Source organism: Linderina pennispora, assembly GCF_002104995.1.
Source record: "Linderina pennispora strain ATCC 12442 chromosome Unknown DL89scaffold_19, whole genome shotgun sequence".
NCBI classification, from domain to species: domain Eukaryota; kingdom Fungi; phylum Kickxellomycota; class Kickxellomycetes; order Kickxellales; family Kickxellaceae; genus Linderina; species Linderina pennispora.
Window position 1 is genome coordinate 79,369 of NW_024468267.1, and position 27,605 is coordinate 106,973.

The 27,605-nt window shown below is 42.8% G+C and overlaps 9 protein-coding genes and 4 non-coding genes across 13 annotated transcripts; 7 read left to right on the plus strand and 6 right to left on the minus strand.

Moving 5' to 3' along the window:
- Positions 1 to 1,468: 1,468 nt before the first annotated feature.
- Positions 1,469 to 2,004, plus strand: DL89DRAFT_260612 (uncharacterized protein; the record flags this gene model as incomplete). The annotated part of the gene is made up of 2 exons (XM_040885805.1): positions 1,469 to 1,915; positions 1,945 to 2,004. 2 exons carry the CDS (start codon positions 1,469 to 1,471, stop codon positions 2,002 to 2,004), a joined length of 507 nt encoding a protein of 168 aa, XP_040740004.1.
- A 1,524-nt stretch (positions 2,005 to 3,528) lies between these two features.
- On the plus strand, positions 3,529 to 3,778 carry DL89DRAFT_270489 (uncharacterized protein). Its single transcript, XM_040888730.1, has one exon. It carries the CDS (start codon positions 3,570 to 3,572, stop codon positions 3,765 to 3,767), a length of 198 nt encoding a protein of 65 aa, XP_040740005.1. The 5' UTR covers positions 3,529 to 3,569; the 3' UTR covers positions 3,768 to 3,778.
- A 6,924-nt stretch (positions 3,779 to 10,702) lies between these two features.
- DL89DRAFT_307763 (uncharacterized protein) lies at positions 10,703 to 11,117 on the plus strand (the record flags this gene model as incomplete). The annotated part of the gene is made up of 2 exons (XM_040890921.1): positions 10,703 to 10,768; positions 10,811 to 11,117. The coding sequence occupies 2 exons, from the start codon at positions 10,703 to 10,705 to the stop codon at positions 11,102 to 11,104; spliced, it is 360 nt and encodes a 119-aa protein (XP_040740006.1). The 3' UTR covers positions 11,105 to 11,117.
- A 708-nt stretch (positions 11,118 to 11,825) lies between these two features.
- On the minus strand, positions 11,826 to 12,255 carry DL89DRAFT_307765 (uncharacterized protein; the record flags this gene model as incomplete). The annotated part of the gene is made up of 2 exons (XM_040890922.1): positions 11,826 to 11,904; positions 12,004 to 12,255. Coding segments are annotated over 2 exons (291 nt in total), but the record flags the coding sequence as incomplete, so codon positions are not given.
- Positions 12,256 to 13,045: 790 nt separating this feature from the next.
- Positions 13,046 to 13,487, plus strand: DL89DRAFT_270490 (uncharacterized protein). Its single transcript, XM_040888731.1, has one exon. The coding sequence runs from the start codon at positions 13,050 to 13,052 to the stop codon at positions 13,266 to 13,268; it is 219 nt and encodes a 72-aa protein (XP_040740008.1). The 5' UTR covers positions 13,046 to 13,049; the 3' UTR covers positions 13,269 to 13,487.
- Positions 13,488 to 13,493: 6 nt separating this feature from the next.
- DL89DRAFT_t128 lies at positions 13,494 to 13,566 on the plus strand. Its single transcript has one exon. It is a non-coding gene; the product is annotated as a tRNA-Ala (tRNA).
- Positions 13,567 to 16,248: 2,682 nt separating this feature from the next.
- On the minus strand, positions 16,249 to 16,320 carry DL89DRAFT_t134. Its single transcript has one exon. It is a non-coding gene; the product is annotated as a tRNA-Asp (tRNA).
- Positions 16,321 to 16,343: 23 nt separating this feature from the next.
- DL89DRAFT_270492 (uncharacterized protein) lies at positions 16,344 to 16,783 on the minus strand. Its single transcript, XM_040888732.1, has one exon. It carries the CDS (start codon positions 16,777 to 16,779, stop codon positions 16,561 to 16,563), a length of 219 nt encoding a protein of 72 aa, XP_040740009.1. The 5' UTR covers positions 16,780 to 16,783; the 3' UTR covers positions 16,344 to 16,560.
- Positions 16,784 to 18,877: 2,094 nt separating this feature from the next.
- On the plus strand, positions 18,878 to 18,950 carry DL89DRAFT_t129. Its single transcript has one exon. It is a non-coding gene; the product is annotated as a tRNA-Arg (tRNA).
- A 416-nt stretch (positions 18,951 to 19,366) lies between these two features.
- Positions 19,367 to 19,448, minus strand: DL89DRAFT_t133. The gene has a single exon. It is a non-coding gene; the product is annotated as a tRNA-Leu (tRNA).
- Positions 19,449 to 20,361: 913 nt separating this feature from the next.
- DL89DRAFT_295802 (long-chain-fatty-acid-CoA ligase 1) lies at positions 20,362 to 23,698 on the minus strand (the record flags this gene model as incomplete). Its single annotated transcript, XM_040890687.1, has 6 exons — positions 20,362 to 21,777; positions 21,825 to 21,988; positions 22,191 to 22,401; positions 22,430 to 22,539; positions 23,181 to 23,604; positions 23,636 to 23,698. 6 exons carry the CDS (start codon positions 23,696 to 23,698, stop codon positions 20,362 to 20,364), a joined length of 2,388 nt encoding a protein of 795 aa, XP_040740010.1.
- Positions 23,699 to 24,109: 411 nt separating this feature from the next.
- On the plus strand, positions 24,110 to 24,430 carry DL89DRAFT_295803 (uncharacterized protein; the record flags this gene model as incomplete). Its single annotated transcript, XM_040890688.1, has 1 exon — positions 24,110 to 24,430. The coding sequence occupies one exon, from the start codon at positions 24,110 to 24,112 to the stop codon at positions 24,428 to 24,430; it is 321 nt and encodes a 106-aa protein (XP_040740011.1).
- Positions 24,431 to 24,538: 108 nt separating this feature from the next.
- DL89DRAFT_295804 (isomerising glucosamine-fructose-6-phosphate aminotransferase) lies at positions 24,539 to 26,591 on the minus strand (the record flags this gene model as incomplete). The annotated part of the gene is made up of 2 exons (XM_040890689.1): positions 24,539 to 25,628; positions 25,672 to 26,591. The coding sequence occupies 2 exons, from the start codon at positions 26,589 to 26,591 to the stop codon at positions 24,539 to 24,541; spliced, it is 2,010 nt and encodes a 669-aa protein (XP_040740012.1).
- Positions 26,592 to 27,605: the final 1,014 nt, after the last annotated feature.

The following is a 27,605-nucleotide window of genomic DNA, read 5'->3' on the forward strand; positions in this document are numbered from 1 at the left end:
GTTTTTGATCATAAGAAGCTGCTTAAAGAAGGATTAAGAAAGTTGCAAAATTTGTGATTCAGATTAAATGGCTTATCATTAGGCACAGAGATTACATATTGATATATTATAGCATAGAGCAGGTAGCCACAGTAGTAATCTCTCTACCTATATATATATTGTTACTATAAAAAATCAACTCATAGAATTACATTGCTTCAATAGAGAGCATAAGTGTAGTTGTACATCATTTATAGTTGATTACTCCTTCAGTGAACTAGCTATCAAACTCATTTCTTATCATCGTTGAGTACTAATCATGCGAATATCAACTATGTAATCAACATCTATAAGAGTGATGGCAGTGCTGAAGCGTTGATCATTTCCTTCATAATTTTTCTTCACATATTGATTACATGATAGTACCATGCGTAGTTGAGCAACGTTGTGGACGAGATATTATTATTGAAGAGCGAGTGCAACAGAGTTATGGGTAGTGATTTCACATTATTCGAAAAAAGATAAGGTGTAGAAATGGCAGTATGAAGTCAAAGTGAGTCAAATTTTTGCCTCTCCAATTTTTCTACTTTTTTACGATTGCTTCGATATCATGCGAGGTACAACAGTTAGAGAACATGTAACTACATACATTTATACTATGTCAAGCCCTATCACACATATATCGAATGGAAGTATCTATGTTATCTGATGGCAATGATAGAGCATCAAAAAGTTGAAAAAAATTTTTGTGACTCAATTTTGCCACTCAGTGTACATAAGATGCAGCACAAGTGTGACAAATGGTAATATCTCTGTTTATAAAGTATCTGCTCCAAATGTTGCAATAGCTGATCCTGCACTAACTGATATCTTTCTTAGGATGCATTAAGAACATGTATTTCTTCAAAACTATGATATTACAATAGATTGTCTAAATATTTCTTCTAGAGCTAATATTAAGGAATTTCTTCTTGATAATGGAATCAGTAGCAAAGATATTCTTGATGATGAAAATAAAGTTGGAGCAAACTGTATTAGCTGGTTTACTGAAGAAGATGAGATAAGAATAAGGAACAAGTTGTATAATAAATTTGTTCAACTCTTAGAAAGTGGTGAGGTTTGCAATCAACTTACTTCTAAGCTATCAGAGCTAGTAATGCCAACTTCTCAATAGTTTGGTGAAACACTTATTGCTTGTAGGAATGAAGGATTAATGAGACTTGAGCTTACTATTCACTCTCCTGAGTTGAAGGAAGTAGAATAGAACACAAACTTAATTGTCAATACTCTTGAGTTTCTTCATATCTGCAGGACATTTGCAACATCTTATGAAAAGCAGTGGATGGCACTAGTTGATCAGATTCATAACAAACATACATTGTGTATTTACTTTCATAAAGAACATGCTCTTGGTTACTGCCATTGGTTCAATCAGACAACTAAGAAGAAATAAGGAATAGCTAAAAAGTTGAAAAAGAATGAGGATATAATGACTGTTGTTTCTAATCTTACATTCAATGGGCACCCAACTGTTCTTCTTACATATGCTACCAGTAGTGGTCCATTTGAATCTGAAGTTGTTCTGAGAAGAGATATCACAAACATCACTATTGTTCCTAGTCAGAGAAACTCCTTCTGGCCAGTTGCTTCAAGAGAAAGACAACAACATATATTTGCTGAAATGGGACTTATTAACTATCATGGAATGCATATTGATTGGTTAACAGCTCAGCAAGCAAGAGAGAAAGTTAGGCTTTCAACTCTCTCAAATATTAGTAATAGTACTAATAGTTTAGGAATAGATGACCTTCTTACAGATATTAGCAACATTGAACTTGATGATCTAGAACCTACATATTTAAGAGAAAATACTGATCTCAAGCCAGCTAGATACAAAGTTGCTTATAACATACTTCATGCTGGAGATGAGTTCCTAGTTAGTCATTATTTCTTATATACTTTTAGAGGATTGCCTTTCTACTATCTAGATATTTCTATGATTGGAGATCAGTCAGAAATGGTTAGCTATTTAATAATTATTAATATTTTTATTATTTTCTTGTTCTGATGCCAAATATGGTGCTTCTACGAAACCCCCTTTGGCATCCTGAAAAATTTCAGTTGATACACAATTAATATGCTTCTACTGAGATACAGGCTGCGTCCCGAGAAATCAACTGAAATTTTTCAGGATGCCGAAGGGGGTTTCGTAGAAGCACCATATTTGGCATCTTTGTTTGTTTGTTAATCTAGTTGCTAGAATCTTTTTGGCCATTGCTAAACATTCTGTTTTTTAAAATATTTATCTACTATTAGTAATTGATTTCTTATTTGTTAATTGGTTATTCTGTTAACAGATATTTAGTTTCTTTAAACTTTTATATTTATGAATGGCCTCCATTCATAATGAAATAGTTAGCAGCACTCATACACTTATCAAAGTACTGGCAAGTAGTCCATTTGGTGAATGTATTGCTTCTGTTATTAGTGAACCAAGTCAAGAAGTGGTACTTAAAGTAACTAGAATTCATAATTGTATTATCCATACTGAGAGGATCTAGTTTTAAAATAGGCAGTTAGCAACCATTACCTCCATATCTGCACAACTGTAGATGCATACATCAAACACATGCTTAATACTAACACCCCTATCTTCTGAAACATTCCTGATCCAAGCTCTGATATATACTGTTAATTTTCTGCTCATATTGAAATTTCTGCTAAGTAGTTGGACTAGCTTTTCTCTCTCTTCCTCATCTAGTTCAGCAAGTTGGGCATTGAAGAATTTGTAGAATAGGCCCATTGCAATAAATGATAACTTTTAAATGTATTAGTATGTCACATATATAAATCATTAATTACAAGAACTCAGAGAAATGGAGTATCACAAGCTCTACACAAACAAGTAGAAATTTCTGAATGATGACTGGGTAGTTCTTAAGCATACAAAATATCACAGAAGTGAAGTTTGTAAAGTAAGAGAAATCAAACTTATAAAAGATACACTTCTTAAATATCTAGGGATGCTTCCTGTTTTCTTCTTTCTGAATGTTTTGTTTGGCTGCACTCATTATCCATATCCTTACAGAAGTATAGAAAAAGGATTGCTTATCTTATACCAACTTGTAGAAGGATTGTCAATCAATGAAATGGAAAGATTCCTTCCAAGAAGCAGCTATCAAGTTATTCACAATATGTTCTATATTTCAGAAATGCAAGATTTGAACAAGAAGCTAATAATCTATCTGCAAACAATGTTTTCTACTCCAGAGCTATGACTACTTGCAGCAAAGATGCAGAATCCTCATAGGTTTAAACATGTAACACTAATGTTAGATGGCCATGATTCAAGAGCTCTACACAATAGTGCATACAAACCAGGACTATATTCCTTCAAGTTGAAGAAATCAGGACATCGAACACAAGTTTGCATTGATATAAATGGAATGGTTCTACTTGTTTCACTAACAGAAGACTGTAGAGATAATCCAGATTCAAGAATGATTAAAAATATGGGATTATTAAAGAGGATATCCCCTATAGACTGTATTGTGCTTGATAGTGGCTATCCACAGAGTGTTCTTCAAGAGATGACAGAGGAAAAAGAGCAGGAGGACTTTGGAATGCATAACTTTTGTTTGCCAATTAGAAAGCAGAGAGGGGTAAACTTACTAGAAGCAGAAGTAGAGTACAATTCCCATCTTGGATCATTCCGTTTAATGGTAGAAAACATATTTGGAGAACTAGGAACAACATTCAAAAGGTTGTCAAATAAGGAGATTGTTTGAGTAAAGAATAAGAATGTTTACAATATGCAAATGAAACTGTGCTGTGTATTATGGGGGTTATACAGAGATACTTATCTGCCCATTAACTATTTATGCATGCTGGAACTATTAGCAATTTCAGTGAAATAAAAATTTCACCCAAACCGCCATCGGCATCTTGGAAAAGTTTCAGTGAACATAATTTCAACCAGAAAGAAAAACTTTGCATATTTGGGGTTAATTATCATTGGGCAACAAAAGTCAATATCTCAATAGATGTGGCTAAGCAACCACAAGGAAATTATGTTCACTGAAACTTTTCCAAGATGCCGATGGCGGTTTGGGTGAAATGGCAAAAAAAATATTTGTATTTTTAAAATCAATTATACACACAAAAACATTCTGGACACAATAACAAATAATAACTATAGAAAAAATAATTAGTAGCAAAAAATAGTTCTGAAAACGATTATTCAAATATCTATCTAACAAAATTGCAAATAACTAAAATTTACAAGTCCAGGAATGACCCCCTTCCAAAGTGAACTAAAAGCATTGCTAACAAGAGTGTTATCAGAAAGAAGAAATATGCCTGATGTTGCTGATGCTAGGTATACTGCTAGAGGTATAGAGCAACTTGGATTTGAGCATTCTTCTGAAATATTTGTTGACTCATTCATTGTTGAGGTTGTTGTTGAGAAATGCAGTGAATCAGATATAAAGGTGAAGCAGAAGTCAGCTAGTATTAGATTGCATAAAGTATTTGGAGAAGGTTTTGGTTAGAAGTATATTAGAAGCAAGATTTGTGAGCAATATGGACCAGTTGCTATTTACAAAGTATCTACCCCAAACATTGCAATAGCTAGTTCTTTGTTAACAGTGAAGTTTGCTACTATGGCTGATCACAAAATATATCTACAGAATTATGACATCACAATGGATTGTATGAATATCTCATCTAGAAATATTATCTATAAATACCTTTTAGAAAGAGGAGTTGAAAAGAAAGATGTTGTAGATGATTTACGCAAGTCTGGCTCTAACTGTATTAGCTGGTTTACAAAGAAAGGAGATGTTAAAGTTAAGAACAAAATTTACAACAAGTTTATTCAGCTTCTTGAGAGTGGTGAAGTTCGTAATCCTCTTAGTTCAAAACTTTCTGAATTTATACTGCCAACTTTACACAACTTTGGAGAAACATTGTATGCTTGTAGAAACTCTGGTTTGACTAGGATAGAACTAACTGTACATTCTTCTCAGATGCAAACATTTGAATAGAATAGCAGCTTGCTTCTTAACACAGTTCAGTTTATGAATGAATGCAGAACATTTGCAACTTCTTATGAAAAGCAGTGGATGGCACTTGTTGATAAAGTTAGTAGTTGTTATACTGTTTGTATTTATGTGAGACAACAGCATACTCTAGCATATTGTCATTGGTTTAACTCTATCACATCAAAGAAGCAAGGAATTATTAAGAAGCTAAACAAGAATGATGATCCAATGGTAGTTGTTGCTAATCTCTCATTCAACAATAGACCTACACTTTATCAAATATATGATTCACTTGAGAGTGGTCTTGAAACAGAAAAAGTTCTTAGAAGAGTTGATGAGAATATAACTATTGTTCCAAGTCAGAGAAACTCCTTCTGGTCAACTTATCCTACAACTAAGCAGTATCACACTTTTGAAGAGATGGGATTAGTTAACTACAAAGGAATGCATATTGGTTGGATAGATAGTAAGCAAACAAAGAGTAAGATATGTTTATCAGAAATGTTAGAGGTTGAATATTCTGCAGATAAAGAAAACATCAATGCACTAACAACAGCAATAGACAATATCACACTTGATGAAACTAGCTATTTATTTATCAAAGAGAATACAGATTTGAAACCTTCATTGTATAGAGTTGCTTATAATGTTCTTCAGTTAGATAATGAATTTATAGTTACACATTATGCACTCTATACTTTCAGAGGATATTCATACTTCTATCTAGATATTCTTATTAAAGGGAGAGATAAACAGCCAACTCTTATCAGGACACCAGCAGATAGTTCAATTAGAAAAGCAATTTCTCAACAGCTAGGAGGAACAAAGCAACAAATACATCTAAGAGTTGTAAGTGTGGGATATAGAACAATCACAGTTGAGTAGCAGCCATTTTAAAACATAGTATATGCAACCATTCTCTCCATATCTCTATGGAAAGTTTGACAAACATCATACACATGTTCAACCCTTACCTCACAATCAGTAGCAATATGTTGGATCCAATTACGCACTTGTATTGCTAAGTCATCACTCATATCAAAGTCATGAATAAGTAGCAGAGTAAGCATATCTCTTTCTTCCTCACACATCTCAGCTAAGTGTTGCTTGAAGAAGTTTTGGAATGATCCCATTTTCTAAAATTGATAAAAGTTGAAATTTTTATTTATGACTACCTCACACTGATGGACAATCAATTACAAGAATTAAGAGAGAAGGAGTGGAATGTGCTCTACACAACAAAGTGGAGATTTCTTGATGAAGACTGGTTAGTGCATAAACAGCAGAAGTATTATAGGAGTGAAGCTCATGAAGTAAAAGAAATAAAGCTTATCAAAGACACACTTATTAAGCAACTTGGAATGATCCCTGTGTTCTTCTTCCTTTAATGTGTTGTTTGGTGGAAAGCAGTATCCATGTCCATACAGAAATGTTGAGAAAGGACTCTTGATTTTATACCAGTTAGTTGCTGGGCTATCAATCAATGAGATGGAGAGGTTTATTCCTAAGAGCAGCTATCAGGTAATTCATAACATGTTCTATCTCTCAGAGTTAAGTGAGTTGAACAAGAAGCTTTCACACTACTTACACACAATGTTCTCTACTCCAGAACTAAGAGTGATCTCAGCAAAGATTCAGAATCCACAAGGGTTTAAGCATATTACTCTTATGTTAGATGGACATGACTCATGAGCACTACATAATGGTGCATACAAACCAAATCTTTATTCCTTCAAGTTGAAGAAGTCAGGATATAGAACACAAGTTTGCATTGATTTGAATGGAATGGTTGTCCTTGTTTCACCAACTGAGGAGTGTAAAGACCACCCAGATTCTAATATGATTAAGAACATATCACTATTGAAATACATCTCTCCAGTAGATTGTGTTGTTTTAGATGGTGGTTATCCTCAAAGTATTCTGGAGGAGTTAACAGAAGCAGAAGAGAATGAGAATTTTGGAATGCATAACTTTTGCTTACCAGTTAGAAAGCTAAGAGGAACCAACTTAAGTGAGGCAGAGTTAGAATATAATAGCAAACTTGGGTCATTTAGATCAATGGTTGAGAGTACATTTGGAGAACTAGGTAACACATTTAAGAGACTATCAAATAGAGAAGTTGTAAGAATTAGAAACACAACTATGTACAATGTGCAGTTTAAACTCTGTTGCTTACTCTACAATATGAAGAAGATCCTAGCAGCTAGTAAAGTTCCTATTGAACATCACCACACACTTTGGGTTCTATCTAACTTTGACTACCCAAGCAACAACCAGGAGAGATCAACTCATGCTGAAGTTGGAAGTACTTTACCACAAAAAGTAGAACTAGAAGCTTCAATGAGAGAACTACAAGATAGACTGATTCAAGCTAAAATTGATGAGTCAATGAACTTCTATGTAGATATGTCATAAGCAACTTTTAAAATAGGAATTTTTTACAAACTATACTCAATGATAGAAATATCTTCAATAAGGGGGTTATACAGAGATACTTATCTGCCCATTAACTATTTATGCATGCTGGAACTATTAGCAATTTCAGTGAAATAAAAATTTCACCCAAACTGCCATCGGCATCTTGGAAAAGTTTCAGTGAACATAATTTCCTTGTGGTTGCTTAGCCACATCTATTGAGATATTGACTTTTGTTGCCCAATGATAATTAACCCCAAATATGCAAAGTTTTTCTTTCTGGTTGAAATTATGTTCACTGAAACTTTTCCAAGATGCCGATGGTGGTTTGGGTGAAATGGCAAAAAAAATATTTGTATTTTTAAAATCAATTATACACATAAAAACATTCTGGACACAACAATTATAAATATCTGTTCCAAAAATATCTAGTAGTAAAAAATGGTTCTGAAAACGATTATTCAAATATCTATCTAACAAAATTGTAATTTACTAATATTTACAAGTCCGGGAATGACCCCCTATATTTGGCATCTGAACAAGAAAACAATAAAAATATTAATAATTATTAAATAGCTAACCAATTCTGACTGATCTCCATAGATGCCACTGGTGATGAGGTTGGCATAGCACTATGAGCCCAGTTCATAGACAAAAACTGCAAGGACTTCCTGCATGATGAATTATCATGCCTAGTTCAGAAGAAGTCAGTATATAAGTATATGACTCATTTCTTTGACCTGTTCAACCACATTGGCGACCCAGAGAACAAGACAACCCTATGTGACTATGTGTGTGGTCTTAAGCAGGAGGTTTGCTATGGAGATCAGTCAGAAATAGTTAGCTATTTAATAATTATTAATATTTTTATTGTTTTCTTGTTCAGATGCCAAATATGGTGCTTCTACGAAACCCCCTTTGGCATCCTGAAAAATTTCAGTTGATACACAATTAATATGCTTCTACTGAGATACAGGCTGCATCCCGAGAAATCAACTGAAATTTTTCAGGATGCCGAAGGGGGTTTCGTAGAAGCACCATATTTGGCATCTTTGTTTATTTGTTAATCTAGTTGCTTGAATCTTTTTGGCCAGTGGTAAACATTCTGTATTTTAAAATATTTATCTACTGCTAGTAATTGATTTATTATTTGTTAATTGGTTTTTCTGATAATAGATATTTAGTTTCTTTAAACTTTTATATTTATGAATGGCCTCCTATATGGTTGCCCTGTTCAAGCCGCAGACTCTAGCAGAGGCCATGGATAAGGCCATTACACTAGACACGGCTAATATATCTAGTAGAATTGCTCTGCACCCCCCGACACAGCAGGTGACTCCTGCCAATGATTCGGCAATGGATATTGATACTGTGGATATCTGTCAGCTGCCAAAACATAAGCAGCATAAGATTTGCTTTAAGAACAATCTCTGTTTCTACTGCAAATGCCCTGGCCACCGACTAAATACTTACCCAATCAAGAAGGGAAAAGCATCATAGTAGATTTAGTATCAGCTAGATCCACTAAGAAACCTGCCTTGAAACCTGATCTAGCATATACAATTTTACACCAGCCTGACCCAGTAACCCTGAACCTTGACCTTGTGTATTCACCCAGTCCCTGTACCATCTGTGTTTCATGCAACAAGCACGAAATGACAGCCCTGATTGATAGTGGTGCCTCCATAGAGTTTTGCCACCCTGACCTTATAGTAGACTTTGGTCTTACTCCCTTGACCCTACCTGAACCCCTGGATATCCGCCTGGCTGATGGAATGATGCACACACTGCAGTCATTCATTGACATTCCGCTAGTGACAAGTGACATCACCTTCTCTGTCCATGCATACATCTTTGAGCATCTCAAATACCCACTGATGTTAGGGCAGAAATGGCTCACCAAAGTGAACCCTCTGATCAATTGGCCTATGAACTCGGTTGCTTTCTGTTCTAAGCCCATTGAGCTGAGTTTGATTCAGACTGATAGTCAATTTATTGGCCAGTCAATACTCAACAAGATGCTCAAATCTGCAACTGATATATTTGCCATCGAACTCCTAACCTCTGTTACCTTGGATACCCCTGAACCCTATAAACCAGTTATTCCCAACCCAATCTAAGACCTGCTGACCAAGTATGCCGAGCTGTTTACTGAAGAACAGCTAGCCCTGCCCCCAGTTTGTTCTGAGGAGGTAGTGATCAATACAGGTGATGCACCACCAATTAACCAACCTGCATACCGAATGTCTCCTGTCGAATTACAGGAGCTCTGTAAGCACCTCGATGACCTTCTAAATTGAGGGCTAATCTGACCATCCTTGTCTGTATGGGGAGCCCCTCTGATATTCGTTAAGAAGGCAGATGGATCCTTACAACTGTGCATTGACTATATAATAGTCAATGCAGTTACCCACCATAATGGCTACCCATTGCCACACATCAATGAGTGCCTAGACCAGCTAGCTGGTGCCTGAATCTTCTCCAAATTAGACCTGTGATCAGGTTACCACCAGCTACACATCCAAGATGATGATATCCCAAAAACAGCATTTAATTCGCACTATAGTAAGTTCAAATACCTTGTCCTACCTTTTGGCTTGCATAATGCTCTTGCTGTTTTTCAAGCCCTGATGAACCATATCCTGGCCAGTTATATTGATGAGTTTGTCCTACTCTATCTGGATGATATATTGGTATATTCCAAGAACATGTGTGAATATGAAAAACATCTATGCCTGGTCCTTGATAAGCTATGAGTAGAAAAGCTCTTTATACACCCTGCCAAGTATGAATTTACTGTCTCAACCATTTCATTCCTTGGCCACATTATCTCTGCAGATGGCATATCTCTAGACAAACAGAAACTTGAGACTGTGCATGCATGGCCAGTTCCCAAAAATGTGCAACATGTCCATCAGTTTCTGGGCCTTGCATCATATTTCTGACGCCTTATGGCAAACTTTGCATACAGAGCCACCCTGCTCACAGACCTGCTCCAGGGCACTGCAACTAAGAGAGCACCAATCACTTAGATTCCAGCATGCCAAGTTGCATTCGATACATTAAAGGTTACACTGACAACAGCACCTGTTTTGTGAGCCCCAGATGTTTCACTTCCATTTGTTCTCGAAACAGATGCATCTGACTATGCTACTGGCACTGTGCTTTTCTAGAAGGCTACCGATATGACAGCGCTATACCCTATTGCATTCACATCACAGAAGCTATAGCCAGCAGAGACCTGCTATCCAGCCCATGAACATGAGATGCTCATGATCCTATATGCACTTTGTGCATGGCACCACCTTGTGGATAATGGTCAAACAGTGGAGGTATGTACAGATCATGCAACATTACAGCACTTCACGACACAGACAGCATTGTCCAAATGCCTGAGTCACTATATGGAAGAGTTGGCTGAGTATGATGTCCACATTCAGTATAAGCCTAGCCGCAAAAATGATGTGGCTAATGCTTGTTCCTACTGTCCTGACCTGCTACTCACCAAGGCTGATACCAGTGAGACCATCCCTGACTGGCCATATTTCTATCACCAGTATTTCAAGAAGGAAGACATAGAGTCCATCTCTCCTGCCATCCTCCACCTGCTTGAGAAGCATGAGTCATCATTCTGGTATGATGACGATCTTGACATTGTTTTCCACTGAGGAGGTCATTCACAATCACTAAACTAAGTAAAAAATAATTAGAAGTTGTAAAACTTTTTGTTCTTTTGTTTTTTTTGAACTTCTCTGAAACCCCCTTTGGCATCCTGAAAAATTTCAGTTGATACACAATTAATATGCTTCTACTGAGATACAGGCTGGGTCACAAGAAATCAACTGAAATTTTTCAGGATGCCGAAGGGGGTTTTGGAGAAGCGTCTATTCTTATATTTTTGTTTATTAGTTAATTTAGTTGCTAAAATCTTTTTGGCCATCACTAAACATTCTGATTTTTAAAATATTTTTCAACTGCTAGTAATTGATTTGTTATTTAATACTTGGTTATTCTGATACAAGATATTAAGTTTCTTTAAACTTTCTTATTTGTGAATGGCCTCCTGAATCGAGGAAGACAAGAAAGTCCCATATGTCCTATTGGCGATGCGTGCAGATACAGTCATGTCTGCACACATGTGTCTTGGACACCTAGGTGCTACAATGGTCCTACCTTTCCTTAAGGAGAGGGGGTGGTGGCCATCTATGGCCACTGACATTACATCTTGGCTCAAAAGATGCCCTACTTATCAGATCGCTAAAGGCCCAGATTGCAATAGCAAGTCTGAACCACTCCACCTGCTACCACTAATGGAACCATTTAAAAGATAGGGGATGGACTTTATTGGTAGACTACCGAAAACAGCTGCCAATAATGCTTGGATCCTGGTAGCCATTGACTATGCTACATCTTGGCTGATCGCCAAAGCCTATGAACATTCTGATGCAGCAACAGTTGCAAACTTCATCTACAGTGAGATTGTGATTCCTTTCAGTTGCCCTGATGAGATCCTTTCAGACTGCAGCTCTGCATTTATGAGCTGTGTGATCGAAGACTACCTTCTTACCTTGAAAGTCTGATACCTGTGCACAATGGCATTCCACCCAAGAACAAACAGTAAGTGCAAATGCCTGAACAGAATCCTTAGGAAGATGTTGTTGAAGATGTGCGATGGCAAAACCCACATGTGGGACAAGTTCCTGCCACAAGCACTGTTCGCTGCCTGTGTCTGAACCCACAACACAACTAGATACTTGCTATTCTTCCTGATGTACAGAGTCCAACCGAAGATCCCTGGTGGTGTTGTGAATCCCAAACTCTGGCTAGACTAAGATAACCAGCAGCCAATGCTCATAATCAAATGCTATAAGCAAGTCCTCGATGAACTTGCACAAGCCCGACTCGAAGTGAAGAAGCACACTACAGCTGTAGCTAGGAAGGCCGCAGAGCATGTAGCTGCCTCTTTGACACCAAGAACCTTCGAAGTCAATTATTGGGTTATGATCCGCTATAAGAACCCATGCAAGTTCCAGCCCAAATGGCTAGGTCCATTCCGAATTATGCATATATTCCTGAACTCAACATATGAGTTATTGGACTACAATGACCTCCCACTCAAGAGCTGATACCATGGTAACCGAATCTGATATGCTTACCTGATAAATCGAGTCCTGCCTTGTCGTCCCTGGGCAGCCCTACCTTGAATGCGTAGGGCCGCTGCTGAAGAGGGGGATGATGTTATGCCCATCATTGATGATCATGAACATGTTGCAGATATGCTCCTAGATCAAGATCAAGATCAAGACTTGCGAGAACCATGATTGGCCTGCATCTCTTCTTCTGTTTCAGTCTCAAGCCTACAAGACCAGTTTCATTCCCATGCGACAATAGTCGACCCAGTTATAGGGATTCCTATTGTCCATGCAGCCCCGAGACCATAGCTCAAGTATGCATTGGTATATATAAGTGCACATCTTATACATGCACATAGATTCAAGCAACTCTGATCCCGTTTTTGACTCTGATTTCCTGAATAGAACCATCTCTGACTCAAGCTCTTCCTTCCATTCGGCTCCTTCATTATCACCTGGGCCAGGTGATAACACACATGTTATGCTCAACTCAGATGAGCATGAACATGATGAAGCCCACCTGCGAGATCAAGATCAAGATCAAGACCCAGGCCAAGACAACATCACACACGCACAAGGTTCCACTCGCAATATAAACACAAGTACACTGCCTCATCTATGGAACAAGTCCGCCCTTTATGCCCCTCTTACGGATCCTAACACAGGAATTCCTATCGTATATGCTACACCTAAAGCATAGCCAAGACACTTGTTGACTACTCCATATATATGGAGAAGTCGGGCTGACAAGACAAGACAGGAACAACAGGCCCCCGAATAATCCTTGACTCAGATCCTGTTTCCCAATATAACCCGTTACAATCCCGACCTTCTCTCCCCGACGTCTGAGCTCCGGTTCGAGCTCTTCCGACGCTAGCTCCTTTGCTAGCATATTATCACTCCCGCCGAGCGATAACACACAGATGGGGGTCTAGCTCAAATGGGAGAGCGCGCGCTTAGCATGCGCGAGGCACTGGGATCGATACCCAGGTCCTCCAGAATGTTTTTTGCAATGCTTCAAATTCATACTACACTGGGCGGCAAAATTGAGTCACAAAAATAAAAACCATCAGAAAACTTAAATAAGTTCTCATAGTGATATGCGTTACTCTTGACAAAATTAATTCGTGGTGTATGCCATGCACTATTCTATTTTATGTGGTTGCATGCTTATTGGTCTAGATGTAATCGAGAAATTGACTTTTTAAAATAAAATTTTTGACTCAATTTTGCTCACAAAAATTCGCCGATTTATTTCTCAACAACTAGCATAGATACCATAGGCTTTTTTGACCGCAGCGATACACCCAGGCATCGAGTTCACTAGCTATGTACAAACAGTCTCATTTACTTACCTATATATAATTTCCTAGGCCAACGCAATGTAGGTGCTAAAAATGATGACTTCTGGTCTTTATCAGATCATACTCATAATGAAACCCTATAAGTGAGTTGCGCATCATATATAGGGGATGCCACTGATCATTGTCCAATAGAAACAGGATACATATCTAGCTAACTTGTAGCCCAAATTGCCATTTATGTAATAATGACTTTTATAGACATAATCTTTGCACCCTCCTACTGGTTATCATAGGTATGTAATCAAGGTATGTTTTATATCATCATATACACACTGGTCAGTGTGTCACATCCACCTCTACTAAGGAAGCAATGACGATAGCTGTATAGAGATACACTACACTAAACTAAGAATATACTTTTTCTGATTTTCTATGATTCTAGATTTCTTCCCAATGTTCACAGAATAGAGTATATTCATTAAGATATTTCAATCTCACTGTCACCTGTGGGGCATATGCTTTGTATAGTAAGTACATTTGATTTGATCTAATATGTTTTTGATCGTAAGAAGCTGCTTAAAGAAGGATTAAGAAAGTTGCAAAATTTGTGATTTATAATAAATTACTTATTATTTGGCACAGAGGTTACATATAGATATCTCATAGTATAGAGTGGATAGCCACAGTAGTACCCTCTCTACCAATCAATGGGGGTCATTCCTAGACTTATAAATTTTAGTAAATTATAATTTTGTTAGATAGATATTTAAATAATTGTTTTCAGAGCCATTTTTTGCTACTAGATATTTTTGGAACAGATATTTATAATTGTTGTGTCCAGAATGTTTTTATGTGTATATCTAATTTTAAAAATATAAATATTTTTTTGCCATTTTACCCAAACTGCCATCAGTATCTTAGAAAAGTTTCAGTAAACATAATTTCCTTGTGGTTGCTTAGCCATATCTATTGAGATATTGACTTTTGTTGCCTAATGATAATTAACCCCAAATATGCAAAGTTTTTTCTTTCTGGTTGAAATTATGTTCACTGAAACTTTTCTAAGATGCCAATAGCAGTTTGGGTGAAATTTTTATTTCACTGAAATTGCCAATAGTTTCAACATATATAAATAATTGTTGTGCAGATAACTAACTCTGAATGACCTCCAATATAATAATGCTATAAAAATATCACATCATAGATTTATAATGTTTCAATGGAGAGCATAAGTATCACTGTACATAATTTATAGTTGACTATTCCTTCTATGAGCTAGCTATCAAACTCATTTCTCCTTAGTGTTGAATACTAGTCACATGAGTATCAACTATGCATTCAACATCCTTAAGTATAGGGGCATTGCTAAAGCATTGAACTTTTCCTTCATATTTTTTCATTGTATATTAAATATATGATAATACCATGTGTTGTTAAGCAACATTATGAATGAGATATTAATATAGAAGAGGGAGTGCAGTAGAGTTATGGGCAGAGATTTCACATTATTCAAAAACTGATAAGGTATAGAAATAGCAATATGAAGTCAAAGTGAGTCAAATTTTTAGCTCTCCAATTTTTCTAGTTTACTACTATTGCTTCAATACCATATGAAGTATAATGTTTAGAGAACATCTGACTACATAGGAGGCCATTCACAAATAAGAAAGTTTAAAGAAACTTAATATCTTGTATCAGAATAACCAAGTATTAAAAAACAAATCAATTACTAGCAGTTGAAAAATATTTTAAAAATCAGAATGTTTAGTGATGGCCAAAAAGATTTTAGCAACTAGATTAACTAATAAACAAAAATATAAGAATAGACGCTTCTCCGAAACCCCCTTTAGCATCCTGAAAAATTTCAGTTGATTTCTTGTGACCCAGCCTATATCTCAGTAGAAGCATATTAATTGTGTATCAACTGAAATTTTTCAGGATGCCAAAGGGGGTTTCGGAGAAGTTCAAAAAAAACAAAAGAACAAAAAGTTTTACAACTTCTAATTATTTTTTACTTAGTTTAGTGATTGTGAATGACCTCCATATGTTTATACTATGTCAAGCCCTATCAAACATATATCAAATGGAAGTATCTACAGTATCTGATGACAAAGATATAGTAACAAAAAGTTGAAAAAATTTTTTGTGACCTAATTTTACCACCCAGTATATATTAGTAACACAAAAATAAGAATCATCAGAAATCTTAAATAATTTCTCATAGCGATGTGCATTGCCTGTAGCAAAATTAACTTGTAGTGTATACCATATATAAATCTATTTCATGTAGTTGCATGCATATTGCTCTTGAAATCATTGAGAAATTGACTTTTATAAAAAAAAATTTGCTGCTTAGTAAATGTGAATACTAAAAAGCTCTCCGACCGGGAATTGAACCCGGGTCTCCAATGTGACAGACTGGTGTACTCGCCACTATACTATCGGGGATCGTAAACAAACTTCAGTGTTGTGTTATCGCTCGGCGGGAGTGATAATATGCTAGCAAAGGAGCTAGCGTCGGAAGAGCTCGAACCGGAGCTCAGATGTCGGGGAGAGAAGGTCGGGATTGTAACGGGTTATATTGGGAAACAGGATCTGAGTCAAGGATTATTCGGGGGCCTGTTGTTCCTGTCTTGTCTTGTCAGCCCGACTTCTCCATATATATGGAGTAGTCAACGAGTGTCTTAGCTACGCTTTAGGTGTAGCATATACGATAGGAATTCCTGTGTTAGGATCCGTAAGAGGGGCATAAAGGGCGGACTTGTTCCGTAGACGAGGCAGTGTACTTGTGTTTATATTGCGAGTGGAACCTTGTGCGTGTGTGACGTTGTCTTGGCCCGGGTCTTGATCTTGATCTTGATCTCGCAGGTGGGCTTCGTCATGTTCATGCTCATCCGAGTTGAGCATAACAGTTGTTATTGTGGTTTTTAAAAGGGGTGGTGAAGAGGCTTGATCAGTGGGTCGATTACCAGCGCTGTCTGGATCGGTCATGAAGGACATTGTAGTCGCTTGTCTCGCTTTTCTTGCTTGTAACGGTCCTGACTTAATAACTTGGAAAACATAGTAGAATAAATCTCAATAAACTGCTTTCAATGAGATTGTATGCAAAAAAGTAGATAATAAAACTAAAAGCTACTCACTGCTCATAGCTATATTTATACTTATTTGACAGGATGGACTTCAGTAAACAGAGTATACTATATGCTGTTATCGGCTGCCGGGTGCCCACGGGATAGTGCTCCTACATCCATATGGATCCAAACTATACATATCGGAGGCCATCCATTGGTAGATGTCAGGAGTCAGACATATATCGAATCCATTTGTGGGAGTCAGTTTGACCCGCGATAGTCGGGGATGGCTAGCACTGATAATGAAACAGTGGCAAAAGAATGGAGGTAAAAGAAACAATTTGGTCCAGTTTTTGTGTAACTTTGTCATGGTCAGACCATGGACCAATTATGACATGATATTATATTATCACTTGGGTATAGTGATATTATACTAGCAAAGGAGCTAGTACTAGAAGAGCTTGAACTGGAGCTCAGACATCAGGGAGAAAAGGTCAGGATTGTAACAGGTTATATTAGGAACAGATTCTGAGTTAAGGAATATTCAGGCTTATTGTTCTTATCTTATCTTGTCAGTCTAACTTCTCCATATATGGAGGCCATTCACAAATAAGAAAGTTTAAAGAAACTAAATATCTATTATCAGAATAACTAGTTATTAAACAATAAATCAATTGCTAGCAGTTGATAAATATTTTAAAAATCAGAATGTTTAGTAATAGCTAAAAAGATGTTAGCAACTAGATTAACAAATAAACAAAAAAGTAAGAAAGGGCACTTTTACAAAATCCCTATTAGTATCCTGAAAAATTTCAGTTGATTCTTATGACCCAGCCTCTATCTCAGTAGAAGCATATTAATTATGTATCAACTGAAATTTTTTAGGATGCCAATGGGAGTTTTGTAGAAGTGCAAAAAAAATAAAAGAATAAAAAGTTTTAAAAGTTATAGCTATTTTTTACCTAGTTTAGTGATTGTGAATGACCTCTAATAGGAATTCCTATGTTAGGATCCCTAAGAGGAGCATAAAGGGCAGACTTATTCCATAGACAAGGCAGTGTAATTGTGTTTATATTACAAGTGGAACTGTATGCATGTGTAATATTGTCTTAACCTAGGTCTTAATTTTGATCTTGATCTTAAATATAGATTTCATCATGTTTATGCTCATCTGAGTTGAGCATAATAGATATACTGTGGTGTTTAAAAGGGGTGAAGGAGAGACTTGATTAGTAGGTCAATTACTAGTACTATCTGGGTCAGTTGCAAAAGATATAGTAGTCACTGGTCTTACTTGAAAATGGTATCCATAAATAAATAGTTATAATAATAATAATAGTAATCATGGGAAATACAGGTATCCCAGTGAAATAGTAAACTACTAAGCTCTTTCTCTTATTTGTGGAAATCTGCAAAGTAATCTACAACTTTGACAGTAATGGTCCTAACTTTTAACTTTGGAAAACTTAATAGGATAAAACTCAGTAAACTATTCTTAATAAGATTATATACTAAAAAGTAGATAATAAAACTTAATGTTGCTCATTGCTCATGGCTATATTTATACTCGTTCGGCAGGATGGACTTCAGCAAATGGAGTATGCTACTTGCTGCTATCAGCTACCAGGTGACCACAGGATAGTGCTCCCACATCCATATAGACCCAATATATACACATCAGAGGCCATCTGTTAGTAGACATCATGAGCCAGATACATTGCCATGAATCCATTCATGGGCATTAGCTCGACCGGCGATAGTCAGGGGCGGTCCGTCTTGATAGCGGAACAGCGGCATGTGACGACGGAGAGAAGAGAAGTAAAAGATAAAAAAGAGAAGATAAATAAAACCCGTAGATGTGTAACCATTTCGTGGTCCAACCGTTGACCGATTACGACATGACACAAAAATAGGATTGGTTTAAGTCTGTCTTTGGCCGCGTGGCCCAATGGATAAGGCGCTTGACTACGGATCAAGCGATTCCAGGTTCGAGTCCTGGCGTGGTCGTCTGAAGGACAGGTTGTTACCTTTTGCACTCATCGGTATGATCTTGTGCGTAGTTTCGCCAAAGATCTTTTTTAATCTATCCAAATTATATAATTTGATCATTGATTCGGGTTATCGTTCACCGCACAACATGGAATGGAATCACACACTGGTGCAGTGAACTATACTCTCGAGCTATTTTTGTGACATTGTACTGAAGCTTGTAAAGAGCACCTACATGCTCATTTGCTAACCACTGCCAGACCTTGCAATAACGCCATGTCATATCTGTTGGCGGCATATGCAGCTTAATGTAAAAGTAAAATGCGCTGCAGCTTGCTTTCTGTGGAAATGCTGTTGCTATATATCCAAGTGATCAGCAAAATGGGAACATCTATGTCCATCCTGACAAGGATGCGGCAAAAAGAGGGTTAAGCTGATCAGAGTGGGATTCGAACCCACGCCTCCGGAGAGACTGCGGCCTTAACGCAGCGCCTTAGACCGCTCGGCCATCTGACCCTCAATGCATGTTGTGAAGACAGGAAGTAAAATCATAAATAAATATAAGTCTTATGATACCTGTTGATTTTGGCTGACCATGTTCTGCGCTGTACTCTTTTGTGCCGGTGACGCTATTTGGCTGTCGGCTTTCGCATTATTTACCAAAGTTTGTATTGCCTATCATCACAACTTACAGTGATTTTAGGCGAAGCACTCATGGAGTAGAATATTGTGATTCACACTTCGTGTATCGGTTGCTTTCCACAAACATACATGCTGTTTGAGAGTACTATTGCTGGGCGCTCTGAGTGGTGCACACATGGTTTGGTGAATTCAAATATCACATGTGATTTGACCCTCGGTTGTTATATCGATGACAGGACAGTGCTGTCTGTTGTGAAATGGGCAAATGGTAAACAAATTGCTCACACCATCCGCATGTGAAATGTCACAATATCGCGCCTGAGATACGAATGTGGGAGGATTCCTTCGAGGACCCTGTCACCTTTTATCATCATCGATCTCCTCAACAAATTGTTTGCACATCCGTTACACAGGAGTACGGAAATCTCACATTCTCCGGCGGAGGCGCAACACGGACGCATCGGCGGTTGAATGCAGCCGGGTTGTTATTGGGGATAGAGTATTGGGGAAAGGGGTGGGGAATGGTGGTCGGCCATATTTCGCAGAAACCAAATGTTGTCTATTTCACCTGAGCGTGCATTGGCGATCGCCAATTTGATGCATTGCTCAACAAGGATGGTGGTGATCGTCCCACACTTCCATGTTGGAATCGTCATCATCTCCCTCTGCAGCAGTTTGTGACAGTGGCAGACGCACAACGAGGCTACGGCTGTTGAAAAGAAAGGGATAAGGATTGGTGTGTTTGTGTGTTAGAGATAGAAGAAAAGTAGCTATGCGAGCAGGGGGTTTAGTCAACAGTAAGCTTGGCCACCATGGCATCAATGTTCTCCTGGTTGTGGCGGACGATATCCGTGCGCTTGAGTTTGGAGGCAGCAGTCAGCATGCCGTTCTCAGGGGTCCACAGCTCGGCATCGATGCTGACAGCAGCAAGGGTCTCCTGCTTGGCCAGGTGGTTGTGCTTGGCGACGCTCTGCAGATCAGACAGCACAGCGGCAATAAACTGCTTACTGGTGGCGAGCTCCGAGGGGTTCTGGTATGGAATGTTGTTGTCGTCGGCCATCTGGGCAATCAGGTTGCCGTCGATGTTGACAAGAGCGCACGGCTGGCCCATGTGCGAGTCAGCGTAGACGCAGATGTTGTTGACAAACAGCGAGTTCTTGTATGTGGCCTCGAGGGCTTCCAGCGCAATGTACTCGCCGGTGACCAGCTTGACAAGGTTCTTCTTGCGGTCGATGATGGTCAGCTCGCCGCGCTCGGTCCACTCACCAATATCGCCGGTCTTGACCCAGCCGTCCTCGGTGATGGTCTCCTTGGTCTCCTTGTCGTTGTGCAGGTAGCCCTTGAAGACCGACGGCCCACGCAGCCAGACCTCGCCCTGGTTGTTCTTGGCAAAGTACTTTGCCTCAGGCACGTCGACAAGCTTGCACTCGACAGAAGGGCTTGGGGGGCCGACGTTGCCGAGGGTAGTGTCGGATGGCAGCTGCACCGACACCAGGCCGCTCATCTCGGTCATGCCATAGCCCTGGATCATTGGGCACAGGGCAGCGGTCATCAGGCGCTGCACGTTCTTGTTGATCGGGGCGCCGCCCGTGATAACAAACTTCAAGCGGCCGCCGGTGGCCTCGCGCGTCTTCTTGAAGACAATGTCGTCAAGGAAGTTGTGGGGCAGGTGGTGGTCGCGCAGCTTGTTTTTGAGGCCAACCGATCCGTAGAACAGCTTGCGGATCAGCGAGCTGCTGCGGTCGACCTGCTTCAGCATGCCAGCACGGATGGTGTTCCAGACCTGGGGGACGCCGAGCATGACCATTGGCCGCAGCGCCTTGATATCACCGAGACATTCGCGGACGCTGTCGTCAGTGAGGGTGCGTGGGGTGCCGTATCCAATGCCAAGTCCCGAATACAGACAGTACATGTCGACGAAGAAGGCCAGCACGTGCGACAGCGGCAGGTACGACAGAATGACGTCCTTGCCATATTCAAGGTAGGGCGGGATGAACTGGTGGATTCCGCCGGCAACGGACATGACGTTAGCATGGGAGATCAGAACGCCCTTGGGCTTGCCCGTGCTCCCGCTGGTGTACATGACCATGGCAATCTCGTCCGGATCCGCCAGGTTGAGCTCGGCGAGATTGTCGGCGCCGAGCTGATAGACGTCTTCGAGCGACTTGACCTCAAACTTGGCCTTGGCCTTCTCGATGGCCTCCTCGCAAGCCCTTAGGCATGCCGTACAGGTCCTGGAAGAACACGAACGTGCTTGACGGTTTCGACGCGATCCATGATGCGGGCCAGGATGGGCATCTGGTCGGCCTTGAGGAAGATCAGGTCGGCCTCAGACTCGTTCATGGCGTGCAGGACGCCCTCCTCGCCCAGGGTGTCGTAGGCAGTGACAATCTGCATCGACTGCGAGAACGTGCCTATAAACGCAGAAAAGTACGCATTAGAAATAAAACTGCCAAGGCTTTTTTGTAGCCAGGGGGAGTTCCAGATCTGGCGGATAGAGCTCCAGGCAAAAAGCACCTTGAAAGCAGCAGGCCAGAGACAAAGAATTGACGCAATATCGGCAAGCTGGCTCAACAATAAAGCAAAAACAAACTGCTGGATTGTGGTGATACTTACTGAGCGCGCACAGCTGCCACTCGCGCGAGGTTGGGGCGTAGACAACAACACGGCTGGCAGACTTGAGCCCAAGCTGCAGAAAGCCGGAGCCGAGGGTCTTGGTGTAATCGGCGATCTGGCGGTATGTCATCCACTTGTAGTCGCTGAGCTTGAAGTAGCTCCACTTTTTGGTAACCGAGGTCATCTCGCCGTTGACCTTGTGCTTCACCACCTTGTCCTCGGTGATGGTGCCCATCCACGTCACGCTTGCCCATGGCGTTGGTGTCCGGGCGCACCTTGAGGCCGTGCAGCAGGCCATCGTAGATGTTCTTGACTCCGGGCTCTGCACAGTCGATAAGGCCATTGGCCGCTGCCGGGTGGCGGCGGGTGGGAGTTTCGTTGATCGTTTCCGGTTCCAGGAACCACGACAGAGTACGAGTGGTGCGCCATTGTGTGTGTGCGTTAAAGCGTAAGAAGGAGTGATTAAACTAGAATGAAGGCGTGCCTGGTAAAAATAAAAGAAAAGAGGTGTGGAGGGGAGGTGAGCGGAGAGTGGGGAGAAGGAGGCGAGGGCGGAGAGCAGCAGCCGAGAAGCCTTAAATAATGGCGCCAGGCGGTGTCTGCCCCCCACCGGATTTTTTGTCCTTGCTGATTTTGTGGCCGAGCGCAAGGAGAGCGAACGGGTGATTGGGAGGGGCGGATTTCTCTTGCTGTATCGCTTTCTCCGAGCAGTTTAGAAAGCCCGCCCAGCTGATTCTTCTTTTGGCAGGTCACTTGTGCCAAATAAACCGCAGCGGTGGAAGATGAGGAAGCGTCTGCCATGCAGTCATTTGACCATCTGCGCTCTTCGCGGAGTGGAACAGCATGCAGGATCGGCCAACGCATATACACACAGGACAACATGCAGCAAGACAAGCTGCTGGCCCGGAGTGGCCACGGGTGGATCTCGAAAAGGGGAAACAGGTCTTATATTCTTGTCTTACTCTACATGAAGAATCTGCTCGTCTGCACGCCTGAGTCGCTGGAAGACGGCCTTGAACATGTTCTGGCGGGTCTTTTTGCTGTCCTGCGTGTTGGGGAGCGAGGACTCGACAGGCATGAGCGAGATGAACAGGCTGATGGGTACCATCCAGACGCAGAAGAACATGAAAGCGCATACCTGGCCGAACGGGAACCCCAAATGCCCGATGAAGTAAAAGAACCACATGAAATGGTTAGCGATGGCCAGTATGCAGCTCCCCAAAAAGCCCGGGCTGGCCAGGTTGACGAGCGGGAACGTCTGGAGGTTGAGCGTGTAGACGTGGTTGATGGCCAGCGATACCAGGACCCGCCACCAGCTGATGCCGTCGACAAGTGTCAGTGCGTGCAGGGCGTCGACGATGTACACCGAGACCTGGATTGCTTTGCGCGTCTGCCGGGGGCTCTCTTCAGCCCACTCGGAGATTATGTAGAGGACTGCAGGCCACCGAAAACACCAGCAGCACCAGGCCCAGAGCCCAGCCGAGCGTTGCTAATAATCCTAGAATCATGGTGTGCGAGAAAGAAAACAATAAAGGCGGTGACGAAAAGAGGATATTGCTGGCTATGCACAGGCTGCAGAATACGCCGAGAGCCAAGCAGTTTGTGGTGATGGGACACGCGTCACCCGCCCCTTTCCATTTTCAGACTGCAAGGTTGGAGGCTAATGGTCCTGTGCCTGAAGCGCTGCACACCGCACAGTACCCGAGTCCGTACCAGACAGTGTGGGTTTGACCCCCCCCCACACCGCACTGCGGGATAAGACCCTGGGCAGCACTCGAGACACCAGAATGTTTTAGCGGGTGGCTAGTATCCTACTACCAGCAAGCCACCCATTAAAAAGGATGCAGGACAAGCAGGTGCACGCCTCGCCGTTTGAGACAATCCATACCTGTCGCATATCTCCATTGCATTTGCACTCCATGAAGTCACACGTCGCTCTGCTATTATTGCCACACTGCATTGTTGCCTGGAACTACAAGGAGAAGGTGTTCATGTACCAGGCAGCGGAGACATTGACAAAGTTCTACACCAACTCGCCTGACGAGCGCGTGATCTATGAGCGGCTGGCAATGTTTCTCGGCGACTACGGAGCCGTTCTCGGGCTACGCAGCGATCCGACGGCGCAGGACTACCGCGAGGCGCTGGAAAAGCTGATGGCGCATGTGGAGAGGGCCAAGAAGGAAGGCAAGCAAGGATGCGCCGGGCGAGATCAGCCTGGACGTGCTGAGCTGGCCGGCTGAAGCAGTCGTTCATTGCATCCACAGCGTCCAGCGCACCCTTCCAGTGACAATGATTTAGCGTTTATAAAGGCATATGAAGAAAGATTGGATAGTGTGGAAGATGTTGGACTACTCGACAGTGACAGACTTGGCCAGGTTGCGCGGGAAGTCGACATCGACGCCGTTGAGGGTGGCCATGTGGTACGACAGCAGCTGCAGGGGGATGATGGACAGGATGCCCTGCAGGCAGTCGACGGTGTGGGGGATGCGGATGGTGGGCAGCGAGCTGTCGATCCTGTCGTCGTCGGAGTTGCAAATGACGATGGGCTTGCCCTTGCGGGCCTGGACCTGCTGCAAGGCGCTCTGCACCTTGGGGTAGTAGGCATCCTTGGTCATGATGATGATGACGGGGATGTTCTCGTCGATGAGCGCCAGCGGGCCGTGCTTGAGCTCGCCGGCCATGATGCCCTCGCAGTGGATGTACGACAGCTCCTTGATCTTCAGAGCGCCCTCGAGGCAGGTGGCGCTCTGGAAGCCGCGGCTCAGCACCAGCATGCTCTTCTGCTGGTACAGGCTCTTGGACAGCTCCTTGATGCTCTCGTCAAGCGCCAGCACCTCCTTGACGAGGCTGGGCAGCTCGCGCAGGCCGTTGATGATCTCGCGGCGGCGGTCGGTCATTGAGATGCGGTCCTCGCCCAGCTGCAGCGCCATCATGACCAGCGCCAGGTACTGCGACGTGTATGCCTTGGTGGAGGCAACTCCGATCTCGGGGCCCGCGTTGATGTGGACACCGCAGTGGGTCTCGCGCGAGATCGACGAGCCGACGGTGTTGGTGACGCCGACGCACAGGGCGCCGCGCTCCAGGCAGTAGCGCAGGGCCAGGATGGTGTCGGCGGTCTCGCCCGACTGCGACACAAACACGCAGACGTCGTCGCGGAAGATGGGCGACTTGCGGTCCAGGAACTCGGACGACAGCTCGACCGACACGGGGATCTCGGTGAGCTCCTCAAAGATGGCGCGCGTGGCCAGGCACGAGTTGTACGAGGTGCCGCAGGCGCAGAACACAATGCGGCGGCAGCGGCGGATCGAGGCCAGGTAGTTGCGCAGGCCGCCCAGCACAACGTTGTGCTTGGAGAAGTCGACGCGGCCGCGGATGGTGTTGACAACCGACTCGGGCTGCTCGTAGATCTCCTTGAGCATGAAAGTGCGGGAAGTTGCCCTTCATGATGGCCGCCAGCTCCATCTCCAGCGTCTTGATCGACCGGATCGACGACATGCCGTCGTCACGCCGCATGCGGTAGATGTGCAGGTCGCCCTTGTCGCTGATGTGCGCAATGTCCTCGTCCTCGAGGTACAGCACGCGCCGCGTGTGCTCGATGATGGCCGACGGGTCCGACGCAAGGAAGTACTCGAGCGGCTGGCTGGTGCCGTCGGCGCGGGTGAAGGTGCGGGACTGCGCGCGCTTGGCGTAGGCTGGCGCCTTCTCCTCGTTGATGCTCGATGCGGCAACGCTGGTGGTGCTCTCGGCAAACTCGACATCAACAAAGTCGACATTGAGGCTCTCGGCGGTCTTGATTCCGATCAGCAGCGGCGAGCCACGGCGGGCAGCGATGATCTGGCCTGGGTAGTGGACACTCTTGATCAGGAACGCAAAGGCGCCCTCCAGCTCCTTGATCACCGCCTTGGCCAGGTCGGGGAAGCTGATCGGGTTGCCGCGCTGCGAGTCAAACACATACTTGAGCAGCTTGGCTGCCACCTCCGTGTCCGTGTCCGTCTCAAACACATAGCCCTTGTTGCGCAGCAGCGTCGTGATCTCCTTGTAGTTGGTGATGATGCCGTTGTGCACAATCGTGAACTCGTTCTCGGGGCTCGACCGGTGCGGGTGCGCGTTGACCGGCGACGGCTGCCCGTGCGTGGCCCAGCGTGTGTGCGAGATCGACGTCTGCACGCTGTAGGTCTTGCTCATGTCGAGGTCCTGCGAGTCGACCAGCGCACGGAGGGCCGACACCTTGCCGACCTGCTTGATGATCACGGTCTCCTCCTCGGTATCGCCGGCAATGGCAATGCCCGACGAGTCGTACCCGCGGTACTCGAGGCGCGACAGTCCGTTGAGCAGAGTGTCGGTGATGTACTTGCGGTCCTTCTCAACAAAGTATGACAGGTAGGCAAAGATTCCGCACATGGTTCAAAAAGGGAGGCTGTCTACGAGAAGCAGAAAATGGTGTGTGGAGTTAGCAGCAAGTACTCTAAAATGCAATAGACAAGGAAGAGAGAAAAAGGGGAGGTGCGGGCTGCTATGTGCTAGGGAATGTGTGGGTCTGGCGAGTCAGGAAGATCGACTGGGGCCTGGCGGTCCTTTTATACGCGCTAGTCTCCACCACAGAGCTGAGCGCATGCAGACAGTGCTCGCAGCATGGCACAGCCAGTAAAAACGATCTTGAGCGGACTGCCCCGAGAGAAAAGGGCCACACGAGCAAATCGCTGAGTGGGGAGTGATAATGACAGCGCTTTGCAGCGCTGCTGCTCGCACATGGCACCTGCCCACAGGCCAGAAAATCGCCGAGGGGAAGCTGGGCAAGTATAGTGAGACACGGGGGGAAGCACCACCACGCCTCACAAAGACGTCAGCAGCCGCTTGGAGAATGTGCATCAGGCATTTCAACTCGTAGAGCGCACTGGCCTAGAAGCAAGTCAGCGGGGTTTTTTGGGCCACAATAACACCAAGACAAAGCGAGCATATATGTGCTCTCTCCGGTTGAGTGTGGGTAAAAAAAGTGCTCAAGCGATGTAGCCCTGATACAGCAGCACGAAAAAGCCACCCAGAGATATGGAGAGGGTCGTGCGAGCCCTTCATCAGCGCACGCATGTCTCTGTAATGATTGTTGGGGAAGCGTGCTGCCCGTCCGCTGCCCGCGACCAGCGTGGGTGCAATAGGGAAGCGGATTGCAGTCCTTGCGACCCAGATAGCAGCCCTCACCCACCACCGGGTATGTGAGCCAGAGCGCATTGAGCAAATCTCCCCTGACCCCAAGAGCAGCAGGAGTAAACAACACCCAGGCTGATAAGAGATGGATGCCGATGATAGCCAAAGAGCAACGAACAATCGCTGGGTGGCTTTCCTACAGCACATGGACAAGGGACGGCCCAAGCGCCCACAGGGCTCCAGATAACGTACCTGTTGAAGAGGAAAAAGAAT

What these genes read in the sequence shown, in the direction of transcription:
- DL89DRAFT_270489 (XM_040888730.1), top strand. Translation starts at nt 3,570, where the DNA reads ATGACAGAGGAAAAAGAGCAGGAGGACTTTGGAATGCATAACTTTTGT.
- DL89DRAFT_270490 (XM_040888731.1), top strand. Translation starts at nt 13,050, where the DNA reads ATGCTCAACTCAGATGAGCATGAACATGATGAAGCCCACCTGCGAGAT.
- DL89DRAFT_270492 (XM_040888732.1), bottom strand. Translation starts at nt 16,779, where the DNA reads ATGCTCAACTCGGATGAGCATGAACATGACGAAGCCCACCTGCGAGAT.